At 47.3% G+C, this 20,395-nt stretch overlaps 2 protein-coding genes across 2 annotated transcripts in view; one reads left to right on the forward strand and one right to left on the reverse strand.

The window, feature by feature from the left end:
* NOL6 (nucleolar protein 6) overlaps positions 1-7,319 on the reverse strand; it is a 63,836-nt gene extending 56,517 nt beyond the window's left edge. The window contains exons 1-6 of the mRNA XM_081881747.1: positions 7,208-7,319; positions 5,514-5,747; positions 4,931-5,047; positions 3,089-3,268; positions 2,266-2,434; positions 590-724 (exon numbers count right to left, since the gene is read on the reverse strand). Coding sequence (XP_081737873.1) covers positions 590-724; positions 2,266-2,434; positions 3,089-3,268; positions 4,931-5,047; positions 5,514-5,747 — 835 coding nt within the window. The 5' untranslated portion in view covers positions 7,208-7,319. The remainder of the gene's footprint in view (positions 1-589; positions 725-2,265; positions 2,435-3,088; positions 3,269-4,930; positions 5,048-5,513; positions 5,748-7,207) is intronic.
* A 12,168-nt stretch (positions 7,320-19,487) lies between these two features.
* The window catches only part of UBE2R2 (ubiquitin conjugating enzyme E2 R2), a 54,479-nt gene continuing 53,571 nt past the window's right edge, over positions 19,488-20,395 (forward strand). Inside the window, exon 1 of the mRNA XM_081881703.1 lies at positions 19,488-19,693. Within this exon, the coding sequence (XP_081737829.1) occupies positions 19,517-19,693 (177 nt within the window). The 5' untranslated portion in view covers positions 19,488-19,516. The remainder of the gene's footprint in view (positions 19,694-20,395) is intronic.

The following is a 20,395-nucleotide window of genomic DNA, read 5'->3' on the forward strand; positions in this document are numbered from 1 at the left end:
TCATTTGCCAATCAACATGGGACTTTTGGGGCTTGGGTTTGGGATGGGCTTTTGGAAGATGCCTGTGCGTGAATTTGTTTTATGTGTGTAGATCAGTAATAATAATAATAATAATAATTTATTATTTATAGGCCGCCCATCTGGCTGGGTTTCCCCAGTCACTCTGGGCGGCTTCCAACAAAGATGAGAAATACATAAAAATGTCACACATTAAAAACTTCTCTGAACAGGGCTGCCTTCCAGATGTCTTCTAAATGTCAGGTAGTTGTTTATCTCTTTGACATCTGATGGGAGGGTGTTCCACAGGGCGGGCACCACCACCGAGAAGGCCCTCTGCCTGGTTCCCTGTAGCTCTGCTTCTTGCAATGAGGGAACCGCCAGACGGCCCTTGTTGCTGGACCTGTGTCCTGGCAGAACGATAGGGGTGGAGATACCCCTTCAGGTCTACTGGACCAAGGCTGTTTAGGGCTTTAAAGGCCAGCACCAACACTTTGAATTGTGCTCAGAAACGTTACACAGCGTAAGCCTCCTTGAGTCCCTGTCAGCAGGAAAAGGCGGTGTATAAATAAGTATAGAATAATAATAATACCTGCGACAGGGGAGCGCTTCTCTGTGAACCAAGCCGTGCGGACGTTGTTCTTGCTGGGGTGCAGGCGACTGGTCTTGAAGACACCCTGGGCAGGGCAAGCGTAGAGGCGGACAGTCACCAACTTCATGTCTTTCCCTGGGAAAACACCACAAAGCAGGGTGAGTAAAAGGCAAGCCAGGAGCGTCGATAAGGAGGAGGCACCCAGGCCAAGACTTTTAAGAACATCTCCCTCCCTCAAGACACGCCTCTCTACCCTTGAGGCCGTTAGCAGACTGGACATCTCCCCTCCTGCTATCCTGCTAACTTCATTATTGGTTAGCTTTGTGGTTTTATTTCATGATTCCATTACTATCTTGCACTTGTGTAATGTTTTCTGAATTCACCCCTGACCATTCAGAGATGGGCGAGCTATGTAAATGAGATAGTGTGTAGGAGTGGTCGGATCATCAGACTAGAACCTATGAGACCTGGGTTTGAATCCCGGCTTGGCCACAGGGTTGCTGGGAGGATTCAAGGAGGAGGAGGAGAACCCTGTACACCACCTTGAATTTCTTTGGAGGAAAAGGTGACCTATAAATGCAACTGAATAGATCAAGGGAAGTAATAGTGCCACTGTATTCTGCTCTGGTCAGACCTCACCTGGAGTACTGTGTCCAGTTCTGGGCACCACAGTTCAAGGAGGACACTGACAAACTGGAACGTGTCCAGAGGAGGGCAACCAAAATGGTCAAAGGCCTGGAAACGATGCCTTATGAGGAACGGCTAAGGGAGCTGGGCATGTTTAGCCTGGAGAAGAGGAGGTTAAGGGGTGATATGATAGCCATGTTCAAATATATAAAAGGATGTCACATAGAAGAGGGAGAAAGGTTGTTTTCTGCTGCTCCAGAGAAGCGGACACGGAGCAATGGTTCCAAACTACAAGAAAGAGGATTCCACCTAAACATTAGGAAGAACTTCCTGACAGTAAGAGCTGTTTGACAGTGGAATTTGCTGCCAAGGAGTGTGGTGGAGTCTCCTTCTTTGGAGGTCTTTAAGCAGAGGCTTGAAAACCATATGTCAGGAGTGCTCTGATGGTGTTTCCTGCTTGGCAGGGGGTTGGACTCGATGGCCCTTGTGGTCTCTTCCAACTCTATGATTCTAGGATTCTATTCTATGATTCTATGAATAAATAAACCAGAATTAACGAATACAGTCATACCTCAGGTTACAGATGCTTCAGGTTGCTTTTTTTGGGTTACGGACCGCCGAAACCCAGAAGTACCGGAACAGGTTACTTCTGGGTTTCAGCGGTCGCGCATGCGCAGAAGCACTAAATCGTGCTTTGCGCATGCGCAGAAGTCCAACCCGCATGTGCGCAGGCACACCGCTAGGGGTTGTGGATGCTGCGGGTTGCGAACGTGCATCCCGCATGGATCATGTTCGCAACCCGAGCGTCCACTGTAATAACCTGCCCCCAGTCTTGCAGCACTCACTCACTCTAACCCATTTTAAGATGCAGCCTCATGCAATCGAAAACTGCAGCTGCCTCTGACATTGCAGCATCATGCTGCAGGCTCCTGCTCAGCCCACCAGAACCCATCACTTATTTTTCTGCCTAAACCTGGTGCTCTATTACAGGGAGACAAAGGAAAAGGAAAGGGGTCTGGATCAAGGAGCAGGCGGAAAGCCACCCTCACCTTGCGGCTGCAGGAGCACGACCGGCTTCAGGTGGTTGCCGTTGACGTAGGCAAACTTCACGGCCCCAAAGAGCTTCTTCTTGGCCAGGTGGTGGGCCAAGCAGGCCAGGTAGAGAGCCCTCTTGCGGTGGTAGCGCTGGTTTAGGTGGTCCTTGTCCTGGAAGATCTCCTAAAAGCAATTAATAATAATAATAATAAATTTTATTTACACTTCCCAGTTTAAAAACCGGGCTCAGGGAGGCAAGCAGCAAAAATAAAACATTGATTAAAATGTGACTTAAAAACAGCATAAAGTACAACATAAAATGCAGCATCAATATCAATAAAATTCTCAAATTCAGGGGTCATTTGTGGGGGAGCCCAGTCAGTAGACATCAAATGATCACCAGGGCTAACTGGCCAAGTTGGACCTACTAGGGCCAGCAAGAGGGATTGCCCCATAAAATATATACCATTGCCCCATAAAATATATACCCTTACAAAAACGTTTTTTTGAAACTTGCCTTCAACAGAAATTATTATTAAAAACTTTTGGTATCTGAAGAAGTGTGCGTGCACACGAAAGCTTATACCCAGAACAAACTTAGTTGGTCTCTAAGGTGCTGCTGGACAATTTATTTTTTTTTCATTTATTTAGACTGCGTCGGACCAACACGGCTACCTACCTGAATCTAGAAATTATTATGCCATTGTTGGTGTGCACTGCACTCACACAAAAACACAAACCACAAAACCTATTGCAAATTTTGGCCCTGTGGGATGAAGACAATGCTGAAGCTAAGCAGCTTGTGGTCTGCCTCTCACTTGTGCCAGCGCCACTAACCTTGGGCATCGTCACTGCCACATCCACATTGACCTCGGGCTTGATGCAGGTGCCCAGCAGGTAACTCCCCACCACTTTCACCTCGGCGGGGGGAAGGAAGCGAAAGTGGCCCTTGACGGAGAAAGGAAGCTGCTGGAGAGGGACCTTCACCCCACTGGGGAGCCAGGACTGATTGGTGATCTAAGAGGAGACAGGATAGAAGAAAAAGGTTAAAGCACAGCCCGCCAGTGAAAAAGGATCTCAGGGAACAGAGCTAGGAAAAGCCTCTCTTTTTGGCAGCCAGGATCTTAATTCCAAGAAATTGGAAAAGTGACCAAACACCTACGACAAATGAGTGGCAGGTCCAAATGATAGAATATCTACAGATGGCCATGATGACAGGGAGCATTAGATGTTGTCCAAAACAGAAAGTACAGAAATAATAATAATAATAATAATAATAATAATAATAATAATAATAATAATTTATTATTTATACCCCGCCCATCTGGCTGAGTTTCCCCAGCCACTCTGGGCAGCTTCCAATCAAGTGTTAAAAACAAAACAGCATTAAATATTAAAAACTTCCCTAAACAGGGCTGCCTTCAGATGTCTTTTTAAAAGAATATAGCTGCTTATTTGCTTCACATCTGAAGGGAGGGCGTTCCACAGGGCAGGCACCACTACCGAGAAGGCCCTCTATCTGGTTCCCTGTAACCTCACTTCTCGCAGTGAGGGAACGGCCAGAAGGCCCTCGGTGCTGGATCTCAGTGTCCAGGCTGAACGATGGGGGTGGAGACGCTCCTTCAGGTATACAGGACCGAGGCCGAAAGAATGTAAAATCTTTAAGGAGTATTTGGGAAAGCATTACAATAACAAATATCTCCTGGCAGAAACAGAGTTATCCTTGTACAGCAACAAATATAATGTTTTTTGATATCTGACGAAAACAAAGAAAGAAATATAGTAACTTGGAACTGTGTGTGAAAAAATTGTAGAAACAATAATACAATGAGTCTTATCGGAAGCCAAATGTGTTTGTTTCCTTTTGTTTTCTTTTTTCCCCTTCCCCTCCCCCCCTTCTTCCTCCTCTTCTCTTTTCTTTTTTTGTGCCTCCTTTCTTGGTCTTTCTCTTTTTGATATGTTAAGAAAGAGATAAAGAGATAAAAGTGTAATATGAAAACTTCAGTAAGTTAAAACTGATGTGCAATTTTTCTAGTACTATTTATATATTGTTAAAATTGGTTAATTGTAATGAATTGATGTAGCAACTACTGTGGTTTTTTCCTTTGTTATTGTTAAATCCTAAATAAAGTATTATTCTTTTTTTTTTAAAAAAAGGAAAAGCCTCTTTTTGCCAGAGACCCTGGGGAAGAAGACACTAACAGTTATGAGTGTACAATCTATTTCAGTGGCCACATTTGAACATCATGGTAAACTATGGTTCGCTGTGAAGGAAATGAGTCTACTGCCGCAGGCACACATGGACATTTAAGCTCTCCTTCTCCACTGGGGTAGCAGCAAGGAGATTGGAAGCTCCTACTTCAGAAGAGCTACAGTTCAGTGTTACATCCACACCCTAAACCGCGGCTAATCTTAAGCATGATGTGTTGAAAGAAGCCAGCTTCATGATCCGTGCTGTGAAGTTAGCTTGTTTCAAACAAACTACTGTTAGGATTAATCACAGTTTGTTGGGTTTAAACAAAACTGCTAGGATTGCAGCAAGTGTTTACACCTCAACCACAAAGGCCACCATCCTAAATGCATTTATTAGGGAGCGAGCCCCATGAAACATGAGGGGGCTTACTTCCGAGTGAACATGCATAAGATTGGGTTGTAAAACTACATGCATCTTGGACATACGTCTCTCTGCGGGGTCTCTGGGACTGTGCTCAGCAAGGCATTGATTTCGCGGAGGAAGGAGTCGATTTTCTGCTTCCTCTTCTCCTTGAGAGTCACCTCTTTTAAAAGCTCCTCAATCTGCACAGGGGAGAAAGGAGAGACGCCACTTGCCACATTAAAAAAATACAACTTCATTGCTATTACTAACAACCCAAAAGTGAGGTAACGGGGCATTACATAATACGAGATATAAAACAATAAATAGCGGTGAGACAAGATAGAATGAAAGAAGGGTCTAAGAGGAATTGAGAAGGATGTAAAACAGAACAGCAAGAAGAAAGCTTCGCAGGAGAGGACTAAAAGCCTGGCATTTACGCAAAATGGGGCAGGAAGCTCAGTAAGGCAGTGTACTTGGAGAACCGAGGGAGAAAGAGGAGTCTTGAATATTCAGCCAGTGACTGGAAGCCCATAGACTGAAACAAAATTCTGGGTACCATGCAGGTGCTTTCAAGTACAAATAATTAAGGGCTTTGTCTTAGTTACAGTAACCCTTCTCCCACAACACCTACCCACAAAAGGACTAACCCTGCTAAGTTAGCCTGACCTGCAAGCGCAGAAGGTTGGAGTGAAACAGGCTCTCTGTTTCCTTCAGGCGTGTCAGCTCCTCGTTGGTGGGCGGCTTGTATAGTTCAGCCTTGCAAAGCTTCACCGGTTGCAGGACGCCCTCAGCAACAAGAGACCTTTTCTTTCCTCGTGGTCTCCCTTCCTTAGCAAGAGCTTCCCCATCTTCTCTCTCGGAGTCTCCCACGCCTGCTTCTCTCTCTGCCTCTTCAGACATCTGCAGAGAGACCAAAGGAAAACAGATCAGCCTTGAAAGTAACCCCACAGTCATTTTATTTTAATTTTTTGGTACAAGCCTGCTCAGAAGTTTGATGGAATAAGCAGGACCTTATTGAATTGTATTGTTTTCATGTATTGACTTGTCAGAATACTTCCAACTCCCCAACGGATGGATAAAGATGGGTCTGGGGACACCTACTACTACAGCCATTACTCAACCCAAGAGAAGATAAACACAATCAGTCCCTGGATAAGAATGTGGGGTGAAGATCTTCCTTATGGGCAGGGCCGGATTTAGGTCTGATGAGGCCTCAGCTACGGAAGGTAATGGGGCTCTTTATATGTCCAGTGGCCCTTTGTCAACAACAAATCGTTGCTGTTTATTGTGTTGAATATACACTATATGGTAACATGGACCTAATAGGTAGCTAAAGTCATTTGCACATAACAAAATATGTATTTTATCAAAGTAATTGATATGTTGTTTAGTCGTTTAGTCGTGTCCGACTCTTCGTGACCCCATGGACCAGAGCACGCCAGGCACTCCTGTCTTCAGAAATGAGCAAACCAGTGATATTTTAGGGAGCAGGCTAGCAGGCAGGGCCCATTACTCAAAGGAGCCTACACAACACAAAACACTGTTGCTGTATGTAGGTTTTATTTTATTTGTTTTTATCTTATATTCTGGAAACGTACATCCAGGTTTTTTCCCCTTGGGGGCCCCCCAAGAGAGTGGGGCTCAAACTATAGCTTGTTTAGCTTATACAGCGGTACCTTGGGTTAAGTACTTAATTCATTCTGGAGATCCGTTCTTAACCTGAAACTATTCTTAACCTGAAGCACCACTTTAGCTAATGGAGCCTCCCGCTTCCGCCGCGCCGCCGGAGCACAATTTCTGTTCTCATCCTGAAGCAAAGTTCTTAACCCGAGGTACTATTTCTGGGTTAGCGGAGTCTGTAACCTGAAGCGTATGTAACCTGAGGTACCACTGTACGTAAATCCAGCACTGCTTATGGGACTACTTACACACTCTCCACAACAAAAGTTACAATGAAGCCCAAATAACTGGGGATTTTTGTAATATTTTTGTTTATCTTGTCTGTTGTTGTTTCAGTTTTCTGTAAACCCCTTAGAGATATGTTTTAATATAATAAGCAATATAAAAACTACATTGACATCATTTTTTTCTCCTCTCTCTCTCTTTAATGCCATCGAAGTAAACCAGGGACAGGTTATCCGATTTTTTTATCCGACTTCTTCACTTAGATTGCTGTCTAAGTTCCGTTATTCAGTTACTTAATTTATTTTATTCATCAGTTTTGCACGGCGCCCTTCATGCGAAGATCACAGGGCGGCTCACAACACAAAATGTTATCGCTTCCCATTCTACAGCTTTAGGATTTCCCTCAGGATCACGCGCAACCCCCCCCCATCCACCCCCCGTTACACGGCACCCACCTTCTGCTTGGTCCCTCCTGCATTCCACGTGGGTGGAACTAAGCAAAGCCACGCGGAATCCGGAGCAGCCTCGGCTCACTTCCGGGTGGCTCCTGATTGGACAACACAGCCCAAACGCAAGAGGGAGAAAAAAAAAAGAAAGAAACCCCATCCAATTGGAACAAAGCGGGCCGCGAGGCCACGCCCACGGTCGACGCGCACGCGCCTAGCGCCTTCCGAACAGCGGTCTCTATCGACGCGCCGCTCCGTGGAACGGAGAGATATGAAAAGATGAAGAGGAGCCCATCTCGCTGATTGCGGGGGGAATTCCGGGTACGCATAGGAGATCCTTCCCCACCGCAAAGAACGGAAATCAGTAGCAAAAATTCTGCTTTTAGTATGGCTGTGATTGGGTCGCACGAGGCGTCGGCAGGGTCTGCCCAGGCTCAGAAGACCCTAAAAGGAGCGGTTATTGCTGTTGCTGTTATTATTGTTAAAAATAATCTTAATCTTAAAAAGCAGAGACATCACCTTGTCAACAAAGGTCCGTATAGTTAAAGCCATGGTTTTCCCAGTAGTGATGTATGGAAGTGAGAGCTGGACCATAAAGAAGGCTGATCGCCGAAGAATGGATGCTTTTGAATACTGGTGCTGGAGGAGACTCTTGAGAGTCCCATGGACTGCAAGAAGATCAAACCGATCCATTCTGATGGAAATCAGCCCTGAGTGCTCACTGGAAGGGCAGATCCTGAAGCTGAGGCTCCAAGACTTTGGCCACCTCATGAGAAGAGAAGACTCCCTGGAAAAGACCCTGATGTTGGGAAAGATGGAGGGCACAAGGAGAAGGGGACTGTTAAATAGTGGGTAGACATAGCAGACGACGCAGCGATTTCTCCAAGCAGCTCTTTATTTGTAAGCTGGAACAGAACTGAACAGGAAACAGCTCAGCTGGCCTGCTTTTATAGGCAGCCGGCTGTCAACATTGTAGCAACAACAACCCAGGGTTTGCCACCTAAAGTAACTGGACCTGAGTGAAAACTATATACACGATACTCCTGGTGGCCAGGGTGAGGACTTCAATACATAACACCGCTCCCCACCGAGATAAGGCATTAGTTACAATCATAGTGGTTCCATTACATACAGCAATACCCTTATTGGTTTCAGTAAGGCACATAAGCATATTAATTGACCCTATTAACCATACAGCTTTACATGTGCAGTTTGTCCAGTGAACATAGTCTCTTAAATACGCTGGGCGCTTGGAAACCCTGCTGGATCGCCGAGGGCCAGTAGCAGAGTCCAGGTGGCCTTCCAATTCTGGTTGTGACTGTGGTGTGACCAAATGTGGCATCGAGTCGAGTTCCCTGGTTCCACTGCTGTTGAAGGAACCGCTGTGAGCGGACTCGGCAGACGGTCAGGCACGGCAGTGGTCTGAATCTCTGGAGAGCCAGGCAGACCCACACTGAAATGGCTTGGCTCGGCTCCTTCCTAGCAAGACGCGGGCTACTAGCCTTGCAGATTTCCTGGGCGGAGAGTTCAGCAGCTTCTGAGGCCACGGCCTCCTCAATGGCTTTCTGCAGCGTGAGGTCTGGCTTAGCGAGGAGACACCGTTGCAGACGGATGTCCCGGACTCCACAGACGATTCGATCCATCAGGGCATCGTCTTAAGTCTCGGAACTCGCAGTGCATTGCAGCCTGTCAGAGGGCAGTGGGGTAGTTGTTAATTGACTCTCCCTCTGCCTGGTTCCAGTTGTAGAACGCATGGTGGGCAGCAATCTTGGACAGCTTTGGCGCGTAGTGGTTGCGGAGCTTCTCTTGAATCGTGTCCCACGGCTCTGCCTGGACTGCTAGAGGCGCAACCAATCCTCAGGCCGTCAAGAACACTTCGGTGCCACAAAGGCTGAGGAGAGGCCCCGCTTCTGCTCTACAGACCCTCTTGTCAGCTCATTTGCTTGGAGGTAGCAGTCGAACCAAGCAAGGTAGAAGTCCCATGATTCAGAGGCTGGGGCAAATGGCGGTAGAGGCACGAGTGAAGCCATGGTTCCGATGCTGATGTGGAGGGCGATGGATGGAACACTATGCTCTAGCCAGAATGGTCAGCTCTGAATTGGTTCTGCTCCATGATTTCGCTCAGTGTTTCAGCTCTGTGATTCAGCTCAGCTCAGAGGGTGGCCGCTTCTGGCTGTGCTCTGATGTCCATTGATCCCATCCTTGTCGCCAGTGTTAAATAGTGGGTAGACATAGCAGACGATACAGCGATTTCTCCAAAGCAGCTCTTTATTTGTAAGCTGGAACAGAACTGAACAGCAAACAGCTCAGCCGTCCTACTTTTATAGGCAGCCGGCTGTCAACATTGTAGCAACAACAACCCAGGATTTCCCGCCTAAAATAACTGACGGGGACCTGAGTGAAAACTACATAACAATACTCCTGGTGGCCAGGGTGAGAACTGTTGGTTTGCAAGCCCCCTCCATAGAGGCTGGCCCCTCTCACTGTCCTCGGAGCTTGCCTACCAGTAACCTCCTCTGGCTGATATCCAGACAGACCAGGGAGATTTTGATAGGTGACATTTTCCCAAGCATAGGCAAAATGCACAACCCCCTCCCTCCTGCTTACGCAGGGGAAAGAAAATAAGTCAGAAATCTATTTACATGATGTTTATTCCTGACATTAGAGCACTAGAGAAAAACACTTCCTTTCAGTTCAGTTCTTCTAGCAAGTCTGACCAACTTCCTGCACATGCACAGGCTTTAAGTTACACTCTTCACAAAGACTTATCCAGCCTGTGAACGTCCTGGGAAATTCTTTCCCAGAGATAAGCGCATCATGTTGTGTCAACAATCTGGCTGTCTGCAGCGGTGATGTTTCCATATACTGACAAGAACTTCAATACATAACAGGGACAGAGGATGAGATGGCTGGACAGTGTTCTCGAAGCTACCAGCATGAGTTTGACCAAACTGCGGGAGGCAGAGGAAGACAGGAGTGCCTGGCGCGCTCTGGTCCAGGGGGTCACGAAGAGTCGGACACGACTAAACGACTAAACATCAACAACAATTGTTGTTGTTGTTGTTTATTGTTATTACTATTATTATTTGTAAGAAGTTCTTGTAGCAGAGGTGCTGGGCTGCTCTGATGCTTTCCCTTCTCCCTCCGCTGCTGAAAGTGTCCCAACCAGAAATAGGATGTTACTTTACTTCCCAAATTGTATCCGTTCTGTTTTGCAGCAAATAAGAGGAGGGAGCGGGACATGTGATCCCGGTTTAAATCCGTGCAATAGTCTTTCATAACAAGCAAAATAATTGGCGGACTGGAGGTCGTTCTGGAGGTCTGTACTTAACCTGAAACTGTCCTTAACCTGAAGCACCACTTTAGCTAATGGGGCCTCCTGCTGCTGCCGCGCCGCCGGAGCACAATTTCTGTTCTCATCCTGAAGCAAAGTTCTTAACCTGAGGTACTATTTCAGGGTTAGCAGAGTCTGTAACCTGAAGCGTATGTAACCCAAGGTACCGCTGTAACACAGTATACAAAGAACATAAGAACATAAAAAGAGGCGATCAATTAATTAAAATACATCTTAAATTTAAGGTAAAGGGACCCCTGACCATTAGGTCCAGTCGTGGCCGACTCGGGGGTTGCGGCGCTCATCTCACTTTATTGGCCAAGGGAGCCGGCGTACAGCTTCCGGGTCATGTGGCCAGCAGCGCACAGAAACACCGTTTACCTTCCTGCTGGAGCGGTACATATTTGTCTACTTGCACTTTGACATCCTGCTAGGTGGGCAGGAGCTGGGACCAAACAACAGGAGCTCACCCTGTCGCGGGGATTCGAACCATCGACCTTCTGATCGGCAAGTCCTAGGCTCTGTGGTTTAACCGACAGCATGGCAGTCCACGGGTAAAATTGAGAGTGGTTAATATTATCCAGGGCCAGCTGTTACCACTGGTATTATAAAGGACCTGTGAGCGGGTTAGGAGGCCTCTTTAATGCTTGTTCTTATACATAAAGAAAAGAATCAGACTTCAGAGGAGAGAGCTTGACACTGTTTGGAAAGCCTAGAGACTGAGCTGTCAAAGCGTTTGGCACCTGCTTGCCCTCAGGCTCAGACACTCGGGTTGCAAACGTGATCCGTGCAGGAGGCATGTTCGCAACCCGCAGCACTGCGCATGCGCAGGTCACAATTCGGCGCTTATGCGCAAAGCTCAAGTTAGCGCTTCTGCGCATGCATGAGTGCCGAAACCCGGAAGTAACCCTTTCCAGTACTTCCGGGTTTGGCACGGTGCGCAACCTGAAAACGCACCACCTGAAGTGTCTGTAATCCGAGGTATGACTGTACTAGGAACCTGACGGGAACGAGGTAACCTCTCTGGCCGGGAAGGATGGAGGACTAGAAATATGGGGCAATCTTAAAGTGAATTGCGGGTGGAAGGTAGGAGGCACCTTGAGGCTGGCATCTGCCTCAAAAGACAAAGGAATGCGCCTCTGGGATGGAGTCAAACCGCTGTGTTAGCAGCACCAAAGGGAACTCCCTGAGGCGCAAGTCTGGGCAGTGTGCGTGGAGGTCCTGGTCTGCCCAGACCAAAAGATCCTCGTCTCCCTTGTGAACCAAAAGAAAGCAGAGCAAGACGTTTGGCACCAGAGCAGTGACTACATTATTACATGAGCACTGCTCCACAAAATTTGATATTTTCATTTATATACATTCATTCGAAGTAAGATGGGTTTATGAAGCATTCTATATCCACCCACCACGCTGATGAAGAATTCTACAAAACACTAGTCAATATCCGGAATTACTGTTCAATGTTGGACATCATTGTTGAATACACAAAGCTTCACAGCTTGTCTTCCACTGTACAAAGTTTGGTACCTTGCTTCATTTAAAGATTTTCAGAGACTTTGAGAGAAAAGATTTCATTTTGAACTTTTTATGATTTGAAGGAATTCTATAAAGATTGTCTATTACGTATGTATATGGTCATCGTGTTGCCTAGACATTGTTGGCTGCAGGAGTTGCCAGAAGGGGGCGCACAAGGTGCCATCCCACTGCCTTGGGGACTCCATTCTGGATTTGCATAGGGTTTACTTCTTAGCCTTTTCTTCTCCAGAAGCTATCCCACAAGGCAGCAGAGATTTAGGATAAAAGTTTTCCTTCTGCTAGAAGTTTACCTCCTTCCCAGGTTTACAAGCCCCATCTGCCCCTTACTTCCCTCTACAGCACATTAAGAATCCGCCATTTTTGATCGTTGGACAAGTCCGTTGGAGCCTGTCTTCGCATGCAGGGGAAGTCCCTAACTCATAGAGGGTTTGAGACCCATCAGCTACCTGGTGGGACTAGGAGGCACAACCAGCACAAAAACACCCCAATCCCACAATAAACACTCATTGGGAAGCACATTAGGGAAAATGTGCTCAAGGATCTGTGGTTGCACAGAGGGGAGAAATGACGTTTGAAGAAGAGGATTGATGGACAAACATGTTTAAAATCACTGTCAAAATCCAAGAAGGGCTGTTGTGAGAGGAGGACGTATGTGTGGAGACTGAAGCTAATGATACTTCTGAAGCTGGGAAGGGGCAATGATTGACCCCCATGCTGGGCACTGAGCTGCAGGGTAGGAAGATGAGCTCTGTTGGGACGTGGGGTCTGTGATTTCAGCTCTCGTGACATCATATGCTGGAGACAGGTCTCTAGTAACACTTCTTTATTAACGCAACAAGACTGAAGACTGAGGAGGGGAGAGCTACATTTATAGGGACAGGGAACTAGCGAGAAAGGATACATTTTGGAGGGAACAATATCAGGCAATCACAGTCCTGCCTTTTGGAGGCCACCAATAAGACAGAGGATCCAAATACAGCCGCTTAAATGAACCAATAGTAGCTGTACCCTCTGGAACCAAAAGGCAGTTACTTTACCCTAATGCAAATACAGACAATAATAATACAGATATAAAATCCTTTGACTCAGTACACAACAAGCTCCTCAAGAAAAAGAGGCAATCGGCAAACAACCTTCGGCTGTTCAGCTTCAGCCAAGGGCCCTTGAGGCGACATGAACAAGGCGTCTGTGTTCTGATAAGGGAGCAGCTGTAAGCTCTTGAGATGAGCTCTGCCCCAAGGCCACAAGACAAAGGACGCAAAGATGGGAGGGGAAAGGAGGAATCACAAGCTCTTTTATTCGCAAGTGAAATATGGGGCTCTCGCCATAAGTGGCTTTCTGTTCTTCAAAGTGCTTGGTCTCATGTCAATTATGACATGAGTTATGTAAGTTATGACTTGCATTCAGAACAGCCTGTAGGCTTAATGAACCAGTACATCCAGTACAATGCTGCACAGCTCTGCTTCTCTCTGAAATTGTTCCGTCCAATTAACTGGCTTTAATATGGTGGGTACATTTCAAATCCCTTTCTCTGGGTATCTCAACTGCTGACCATTTAATATAATTGGGCCCAGCGCTTAAGTTTTCTTTCGGACGCCTAACAAATTATTGTTGGGTGTCCCAGGTTTCACTGAACGGTGAGTTCTGGGGGTAGAACTAGAAACGACAAAAAATCAAATCAAATTATTGGGTGAATAAAAATGGTTTGGACTGGTGCTGGAAAAACTGCAACATGGATGCTGGGTGAGACTTCTTTTGTGGGGGGTCAATTCCATAATTTGGGTGTCACCACTAGGGCTGAAAGGATCTGTCAATTTCAGCACTCTCAGCTTTTCATTATTCCAATCTTACATTCAGCTCTCCACATTAATGCTTGACATTTTAATGCAAATTGCTACATGTATTTCTCCTAATAGAATGCATTTTTTTAAAAAAACCTGCTAATATCTTTATCTTTCTCCTAACATATACAGTACATTTCTGTAAACTTTTCTGTAAAATTTGAATAAGTGCAAATTTGGATGGCGTGGTGTTCTTTGCTTCTCATATGGTTTCAGAAAGTGCAAATTGGATAGGTTGGGCTTTAAATGTGAACTGAATATAATTTATTTCCCATTGCTAGCCACTTTTATTGAGAAGGCCATCTCCTTTATGTCTGTACTGCATACCTCTTATAAAGGGGGCACCTGAATTTGGTCTGGAAGGTTTTGGTGAGGGGTAGGCAACCTAAGGCCCGTGGGCTGGATGCGGCCCAATCGCCTTCTCAATCTGGCCTGCGGACGGTCCGGGAATCAGTGTGTTTTTACATGAGTAAAATGTGTCCTTTTATTTAAAATGCATCTCTGGGTTATTTGTGGGGCACAGGAAATTGTTCTTTCCTCCCCCCCCAAAAAAAACATTGGCCAGGCCACGATATGGTCTGAGGGACGGCAGACCGGCCCACGGCTGAAAAAGGTTGCTTACCCCTGGTTCAGGTAGTGCAAAACGATGCTGCACAGTTGCATTCTAGGGCAAAGTTCTGATGACATGGTACACCTCTCCTGAAATTGGATTTTCACTACTGGGGTATAAAGCTCTATATTGTTGTTGTTGTTTAGTCGTTTAGTTGTGACTGACTCTTTGCGACCCCATGGACCAGAGCACGTCAGGCAGTCCTATCTTCCACTGCCTCCCGCAGTTTGGTCAGACTCATGTTTGTAGCTTCGAGAACACTGTGTAGCCTTATGAGGCTTTGCCCTCGGGTGGGAAAAATATTGCGCCCGGGAAAGGGAAAATGGGAGTCAACAGACACTCAAGGAATAGTTTCGGAGAAAAAGCTTTATTTCTACCATCCATGAACTGGTAGAAGGAGCAAGTGTGATAGTTCACAAACAAGCACGAGTTCACAGTCACGTGCACAGAGCATATATTCCCCTTCCAGTTCTCTCCTCTTTCTCCTCCTCTTCGAGAGTCCTGCCCCATGTTGAGTGAGTTTCCTGAGCATGAACAGAAAGCTCCTGTCTTGGGACTCTTCCCAGGAAAGGGGGGGTGAGAAGCCAAGGAGTTTCAGCATGTCCAAAGATGTTGCAACTGAATGAGATAAAAGTCAGTTCTCAGGCTTGAGTATTCTTGGCAATGACAGAGCCTATTCATTAGCCTTTTGAAGCCTTCTTGTACTAATAAAAGAATAACATTTTTCCTATGCATTTTGTGAGAAAAGCAGAGAAGAGCAGAGAAAAGCTGTTTTGGATTTTTAGAAGACAAAAGGAATTTTAGACAGTTTTGAGGCCTGGGGTGATTATTGAGGGGGGGGGGTGACTTCAGGCCTAGGTGGGGTCACCTGTCCTCACCTCCTTCAACTGTCCAACCATCTTGTCCTCTGTCGTCCCCTTCTTCTTGTGCCCTCAATCTTTCCCCACATCAGGGTCTTTTCCAGGGAGTCTTCTCTTCTCATGAGGTGGCCAAAGTATTGGAGCCTCAGCTTCACAATCTGTCCTTCCAGAATGGAATGTCCTTAAGAATGGATACGTTTGATCTTCTTGCAGTCCATGGGACTCTCAAGAGTCTCCTCCAGCACCATAATTCAAAAGCATCAATATACAGCCTTGTCGTACTCCTTTTCCAATTTTGAACCAATCAGTTGTTCCATATCCAGTTCTAACTGTAGCTTCTTGTCCCATATAGAGATTTCTCAGGAGACAGATGAGGTGATCAGGCACTCCCATTTCTTTAAGAACTTGCCATAGTTTGCTGTGGTCGACACAATCAAAGGCTTTTGCATAGTCAATGAAGCAGAAGTGGATGTCTTTCCGGAACTCTCTAGCTTTCTCCATAATCCAGCGCATGTTTGCAATTTGGTCTCTGGTTCCTCTGCCCCTTCGAAATCCAGCTTGCACTTCTGGGAGTTCTCGGTCCACATACTGCTTAAGCCTGCTTTGTAGAATTTTAAGCATAACCTTGCTAGCGTGTGAAATGAGTGCAAAACCTTGCTAGCGTGTGAAATGAGTGCAATTGTGCAGTAGTTGGAGCATTCTTTGGCACTGCCCTTCTTTGGGATTGGGATGTAGGCTGATCTTCTCCAATCCTCTGGCCACTGCTGAATTTTCAAAATTTGCTGGCATATTGAGTGTAGCACCTTAACAGCATCATCTTTTAAAATTTTAAATAGTTCAGCTGGAATATCATCACTTCCACTGGCCTTGTTATTAGCAGTGCTTTCTAAGGCCCATTTGACTTCACTCTCCAGGATGTCTGGCTCAAGGTCAGCAATCACACTACCTGGGGTATACGAGACATCCATTTCTTTCTGGTATAGTGAGGCATCTAATCATAAGCCTGCATTTTTATCAAAGCTTATATATTTCGATCAGGGCCTGTATCTTAAAAAGCTTAAAGATTTTCAAATGTTTATGCCAGGCAGAAGACCAGCTGCCTAAGAACCTTGGCAATGTTTTTCCTCCTAGACAAGGGGGCCCCCTGATTTATAGCAGAAAACAATTCTCAAAGTCAAAAAGGGAATTACAGGCTGAGAGCCAAGGTTACACTGACCCTACATATTACAGAAGATAAAAAAGCAGAGATAAACATAATTAAGAGTTGATAAATAGTAAAATAAAACCATGTGCCTCCCATTAAACTTGAGCCATATTTTCCTAAGGTTAAAAGGTCAAGAGCAAATTGAAAAGCAACTGGTCTGGCTGGCAGAAAGGGAGGGAAGTCTTTTTCTAAAGTTGTTTCTTTCTTAAACTGAGATCCTTTTAAGATTTCTTTTCTTTTTAGAAGGTTATTTATGATAATGTATTAAATATATTGGCTTAAATGTAATTATGCAAAGGATTTAGAAACTAAGAAATGTTAAATCCTTATGCTAGATTCTTATTTCATATAGTTGGAAGAGATCACAGGGGCCATCAGCCACCAGCCCAGCCCCCCTGCCAAGCAGGAAACATCATTAGAGCACACATATGGTTGTCAGGCCTTTGTTTAGAGACCTCCAAAAGAAGGAGATCTTTCAATGATGATGTGAACTTAAGATCCTTGACATCTGTCTAAGATAAAAAGTTAAGATTAACCATCTGTTTTGGAAGGCAAGAGGGCAAGAGGTGAGCTGGTAATTAAGGTTCCTTGTTGAGACAAGTGTAAGATATATTACTACTTATTTGTCATTTATAGATAGAAGAATATATAGCTTTTTGTTTCCCATAAAAGGGAAGGGAAATGGGTGTATCTTTTGTGATTGGTTCTAGCAAACAGCCAATAGGAATTTCAACCAGGCTGATTGGACAGAGGTAGCCACAGGAGGAGCAAGGGGGCTGGATTAAGGAAATATAAGTGCTGGCCAGAATGGCAGGAGGCCAGGCCAGAGCTTGGTAACCATATACCACTGTGCCTCATATTTATTTGTCCGACAAATAAATTATTATTTTAATTTCTCTATTGCTGCGTTGAATATTTCATTCCAGCTAAGCGTTAACCACAAGCAGGGTGCTACAATAGTTCCTCTGTGTATTCTTGCCACCTCTTCTTGGTGTCTTCTGCTTCTGTTAGGTCCTTTCCACTTTTGTCTTTTATTATGGTAATCTTTGTATGAAATGTTCCTTTCATATCTCCTGGAGCAGGAACCAGCAAGCCACTCCAGTATCCCTGCCAAGAAAACTCCATGGACAAAGACAACAGGCATATAAAAGCTCTATATAATATCCTCCAATATTCCTCAGATGATAATGGGGACATTTCTCACTTCCCAACAACTGATCCTCCTATACATATGGGACATAGACCCTCCACTGTCCTGTAGCAGCCACTGTCTCTTGGCCTAACCTGCCTCACAGGCTTGTTTTTCTTGGGATTCAGTGAAGAGGGGGAGAGAACCATTAGAGAAGTGCAGTAAATATATATATATATATATTTTATGTTAATGTGTTATACATTTGATGTCAGCCGCTCTGAGCCCGGCTTTGGCTGGGGAGGGTGGGATATAAATAAAATTTATTATTATTATTATTATGAATGGACAAGACTAACTCAGTGCAGTAAGACTCTGTAGCAAACAGCCCATCATCATGCAATTTCCTTAGTAACTTTCTCAATTTACTTTTTTACATATATCCTGGGAGATGGGAAAAGGCTTTGTTTAGGAGGCAGGAAGGAAATAATGGCCCTGCCCCTTTAAGAAAGGATGGACCTAAGGAAGAGATTGGTTCCGCATCAGGGAATAGACAAGGGAGGCAGCAAGTTAGAAAAGAGACACCATGGCCAATGAGGTGGAAGGCGCTGCCCCAGAGGGCGGGATAGCTACATAATATATACGGTTGGTCCTTTAGCCAATAGAAGAACGTAGCCGGTGAGAAGGGCGGGATCAACTGCAAACGTTACCCAATAGGAGGGAGCTGAGGCGTGGCTTTGCAACCAGCTACCAATCATGAGAGATTGGAGGAAAGCCTTAAGTTTCCGAGAGGATGCGTGGGTCGCGTAGTTTTGCCGGCGGCGCGCCCAATCGGGGAATAGCTCCGGGATTGGGAGGAGGCGGGGTTGCATATCGAGCCAATAAGCAAGAAGGAGGCATGGCCGAGGCCTTATATGGGCAGTGCGAGCGCCGAGCTGCTTGGAGGAGGAGGAGGCGGGCGTTCCAAATCGGGCCAATAAGCAGTCGCAGACCTTCATTTGGGGGCGGGGCGAGGGAAGGCGCGGCTTATGTGTCGGGGCAGCGGCGGCAGCAGCAGCAGCGGCAGGCGACGGCGGGGGTTGATGACGACACCGGCGGGGGCGGGGCGTGCGGTGGAACTTGCGCGCTGAGGTCACTGGCCGAGCGGCGGCGCCGTCACAAAAGGAAGCGGCGGCCGCGGCGCTGCTGCTGCTGGCGGCCGTGTGTGTGTGTGTGTGTGTGCGCGTGCGCGCGCGTCTGTCCGCCCGTCCGTCTGTCCCCGTGTGGAGAGAGCGCCCAGGGAGGCAGGCGAGGCCGAGGCCTGAGGGTCCGTCAGTTCGTCCGTCCGTCCGGCGGGCGGCTGGCCGACCGACCGACCGGCCTAGCGGGCCCCGCTTCTCCCCGTCACCGAGTCCCGAGGCGTCTGAGGAGAAGCCTTCCTCGCAGGCCTCCCTCACCCTCCTCCTCCTCCTCCTCCCCTCAGAGGCCTCCGGGCCCAGGCCTGGCCGGAGCCCCCGCAGGCCTTGCCTCCGCCGCCGCCGCGGAGCCCCTCTCCGGAGGAGGAGGAGGAGGAGGAGGAGGCCTCGCGACGAGGAGCCGCCCCCGCCGCTGAGGGAGGCCGACGAGGCGGGCGGGCGGGGGATCCGGATCCCGGGGGGCGGGCGGGGGCCCCGGGGCGGGCGGGCGGGCGGCGGAGGGGGGCGGCAGCTGCAGGGGGTCTCCGCGGGCCGGCCGGCCCTGACTGCCCCTCGGCGGCTCGCCCGCCCGCCCCGCCGCCCCTCCGCCGCCCTCGCCCTCGCCCTCGCCCGCCGCCGCCGCCGCCGCGATGGCCCAGCAGCAGGTGAGCAGCTCGCAGAAGGCGCTGATGCTGGAGCTGAAGGGGCTGCAGGAGGAGCCCGTCGAGGGCTTCCGCATCACCCTGGTGGACGAGTCCGACCTCTACAACTGGGAGGTGGCCATCTTCGGGCCGCCCAACACCCTCTACGAGGGAGGCTACTTCAAGGTGAGCGGGACCCCTTCTTCCCCGGCGAGGGGGGTGGGCACACATATAGCCCCCTCGCCCGCCCAGTCTTGCCTACGCCCCCCCCCATCCACCCACAGGAGTCCTAACTGGGACACAGTCCCCTAGGCATAGCTGTCAACTTTGCCCTTTTCTTGCGAGGAATCCTATTCGGAATAAGGGAATTTCCCTTAAAAAAGGGAAACGTTGACAGCTATGCCCCTAGGTGAGCGGAGGGGGTCACTTCTGTGCCCCCTCCACCTCTGGAGCACAAGTGGTGCTAGAAAGTGCCTTGTATTCAAAACCTTCTGTAGGAGCTCCTGTGAAGTTGCCCTGATAAGTTCTTTTTTTATATTTGAGGATGATGTGTCCACCCCCTTTTTTGCAGCATGCTCTGTTATGTAAGCAGCAGCAGTGAATTTCTTCTAGGTTAGAACTAACTCGCTGCTCTAAACGGAGCCTTTGCCAGCACCGCAGCCATGATCCCACACACCTTCTCTCTCCTGTTCAAAATTGCCCCTCCCCCCCCAAATTGCTCTACATCTTTCTGTTTTTTTCAACAATACTGCCACTGTTTATGCTTCTTTGTCTGCAGAAATCTCCTGCTGACACTTGGGGATTCTACCTTCACTACTCTCTCCTTTATGCTTCAGATTTCTTTGAGCATCTCAGGTCCTGCCTATTTTCTCCTTCTCATGTGAAAAC

The sequence above is a fragment of the Podarcis erhardii genome, assembly GCF_964252035.2.
Source record: "Podarcis erhardii genome assembly, chromosome: 11".
Lineage (NCBI taxonomy): Eukaryota > Metazoa > Chordata > Lepidosauria > Squamata > Lacertidae > Podarcis > Podarcis erhardii.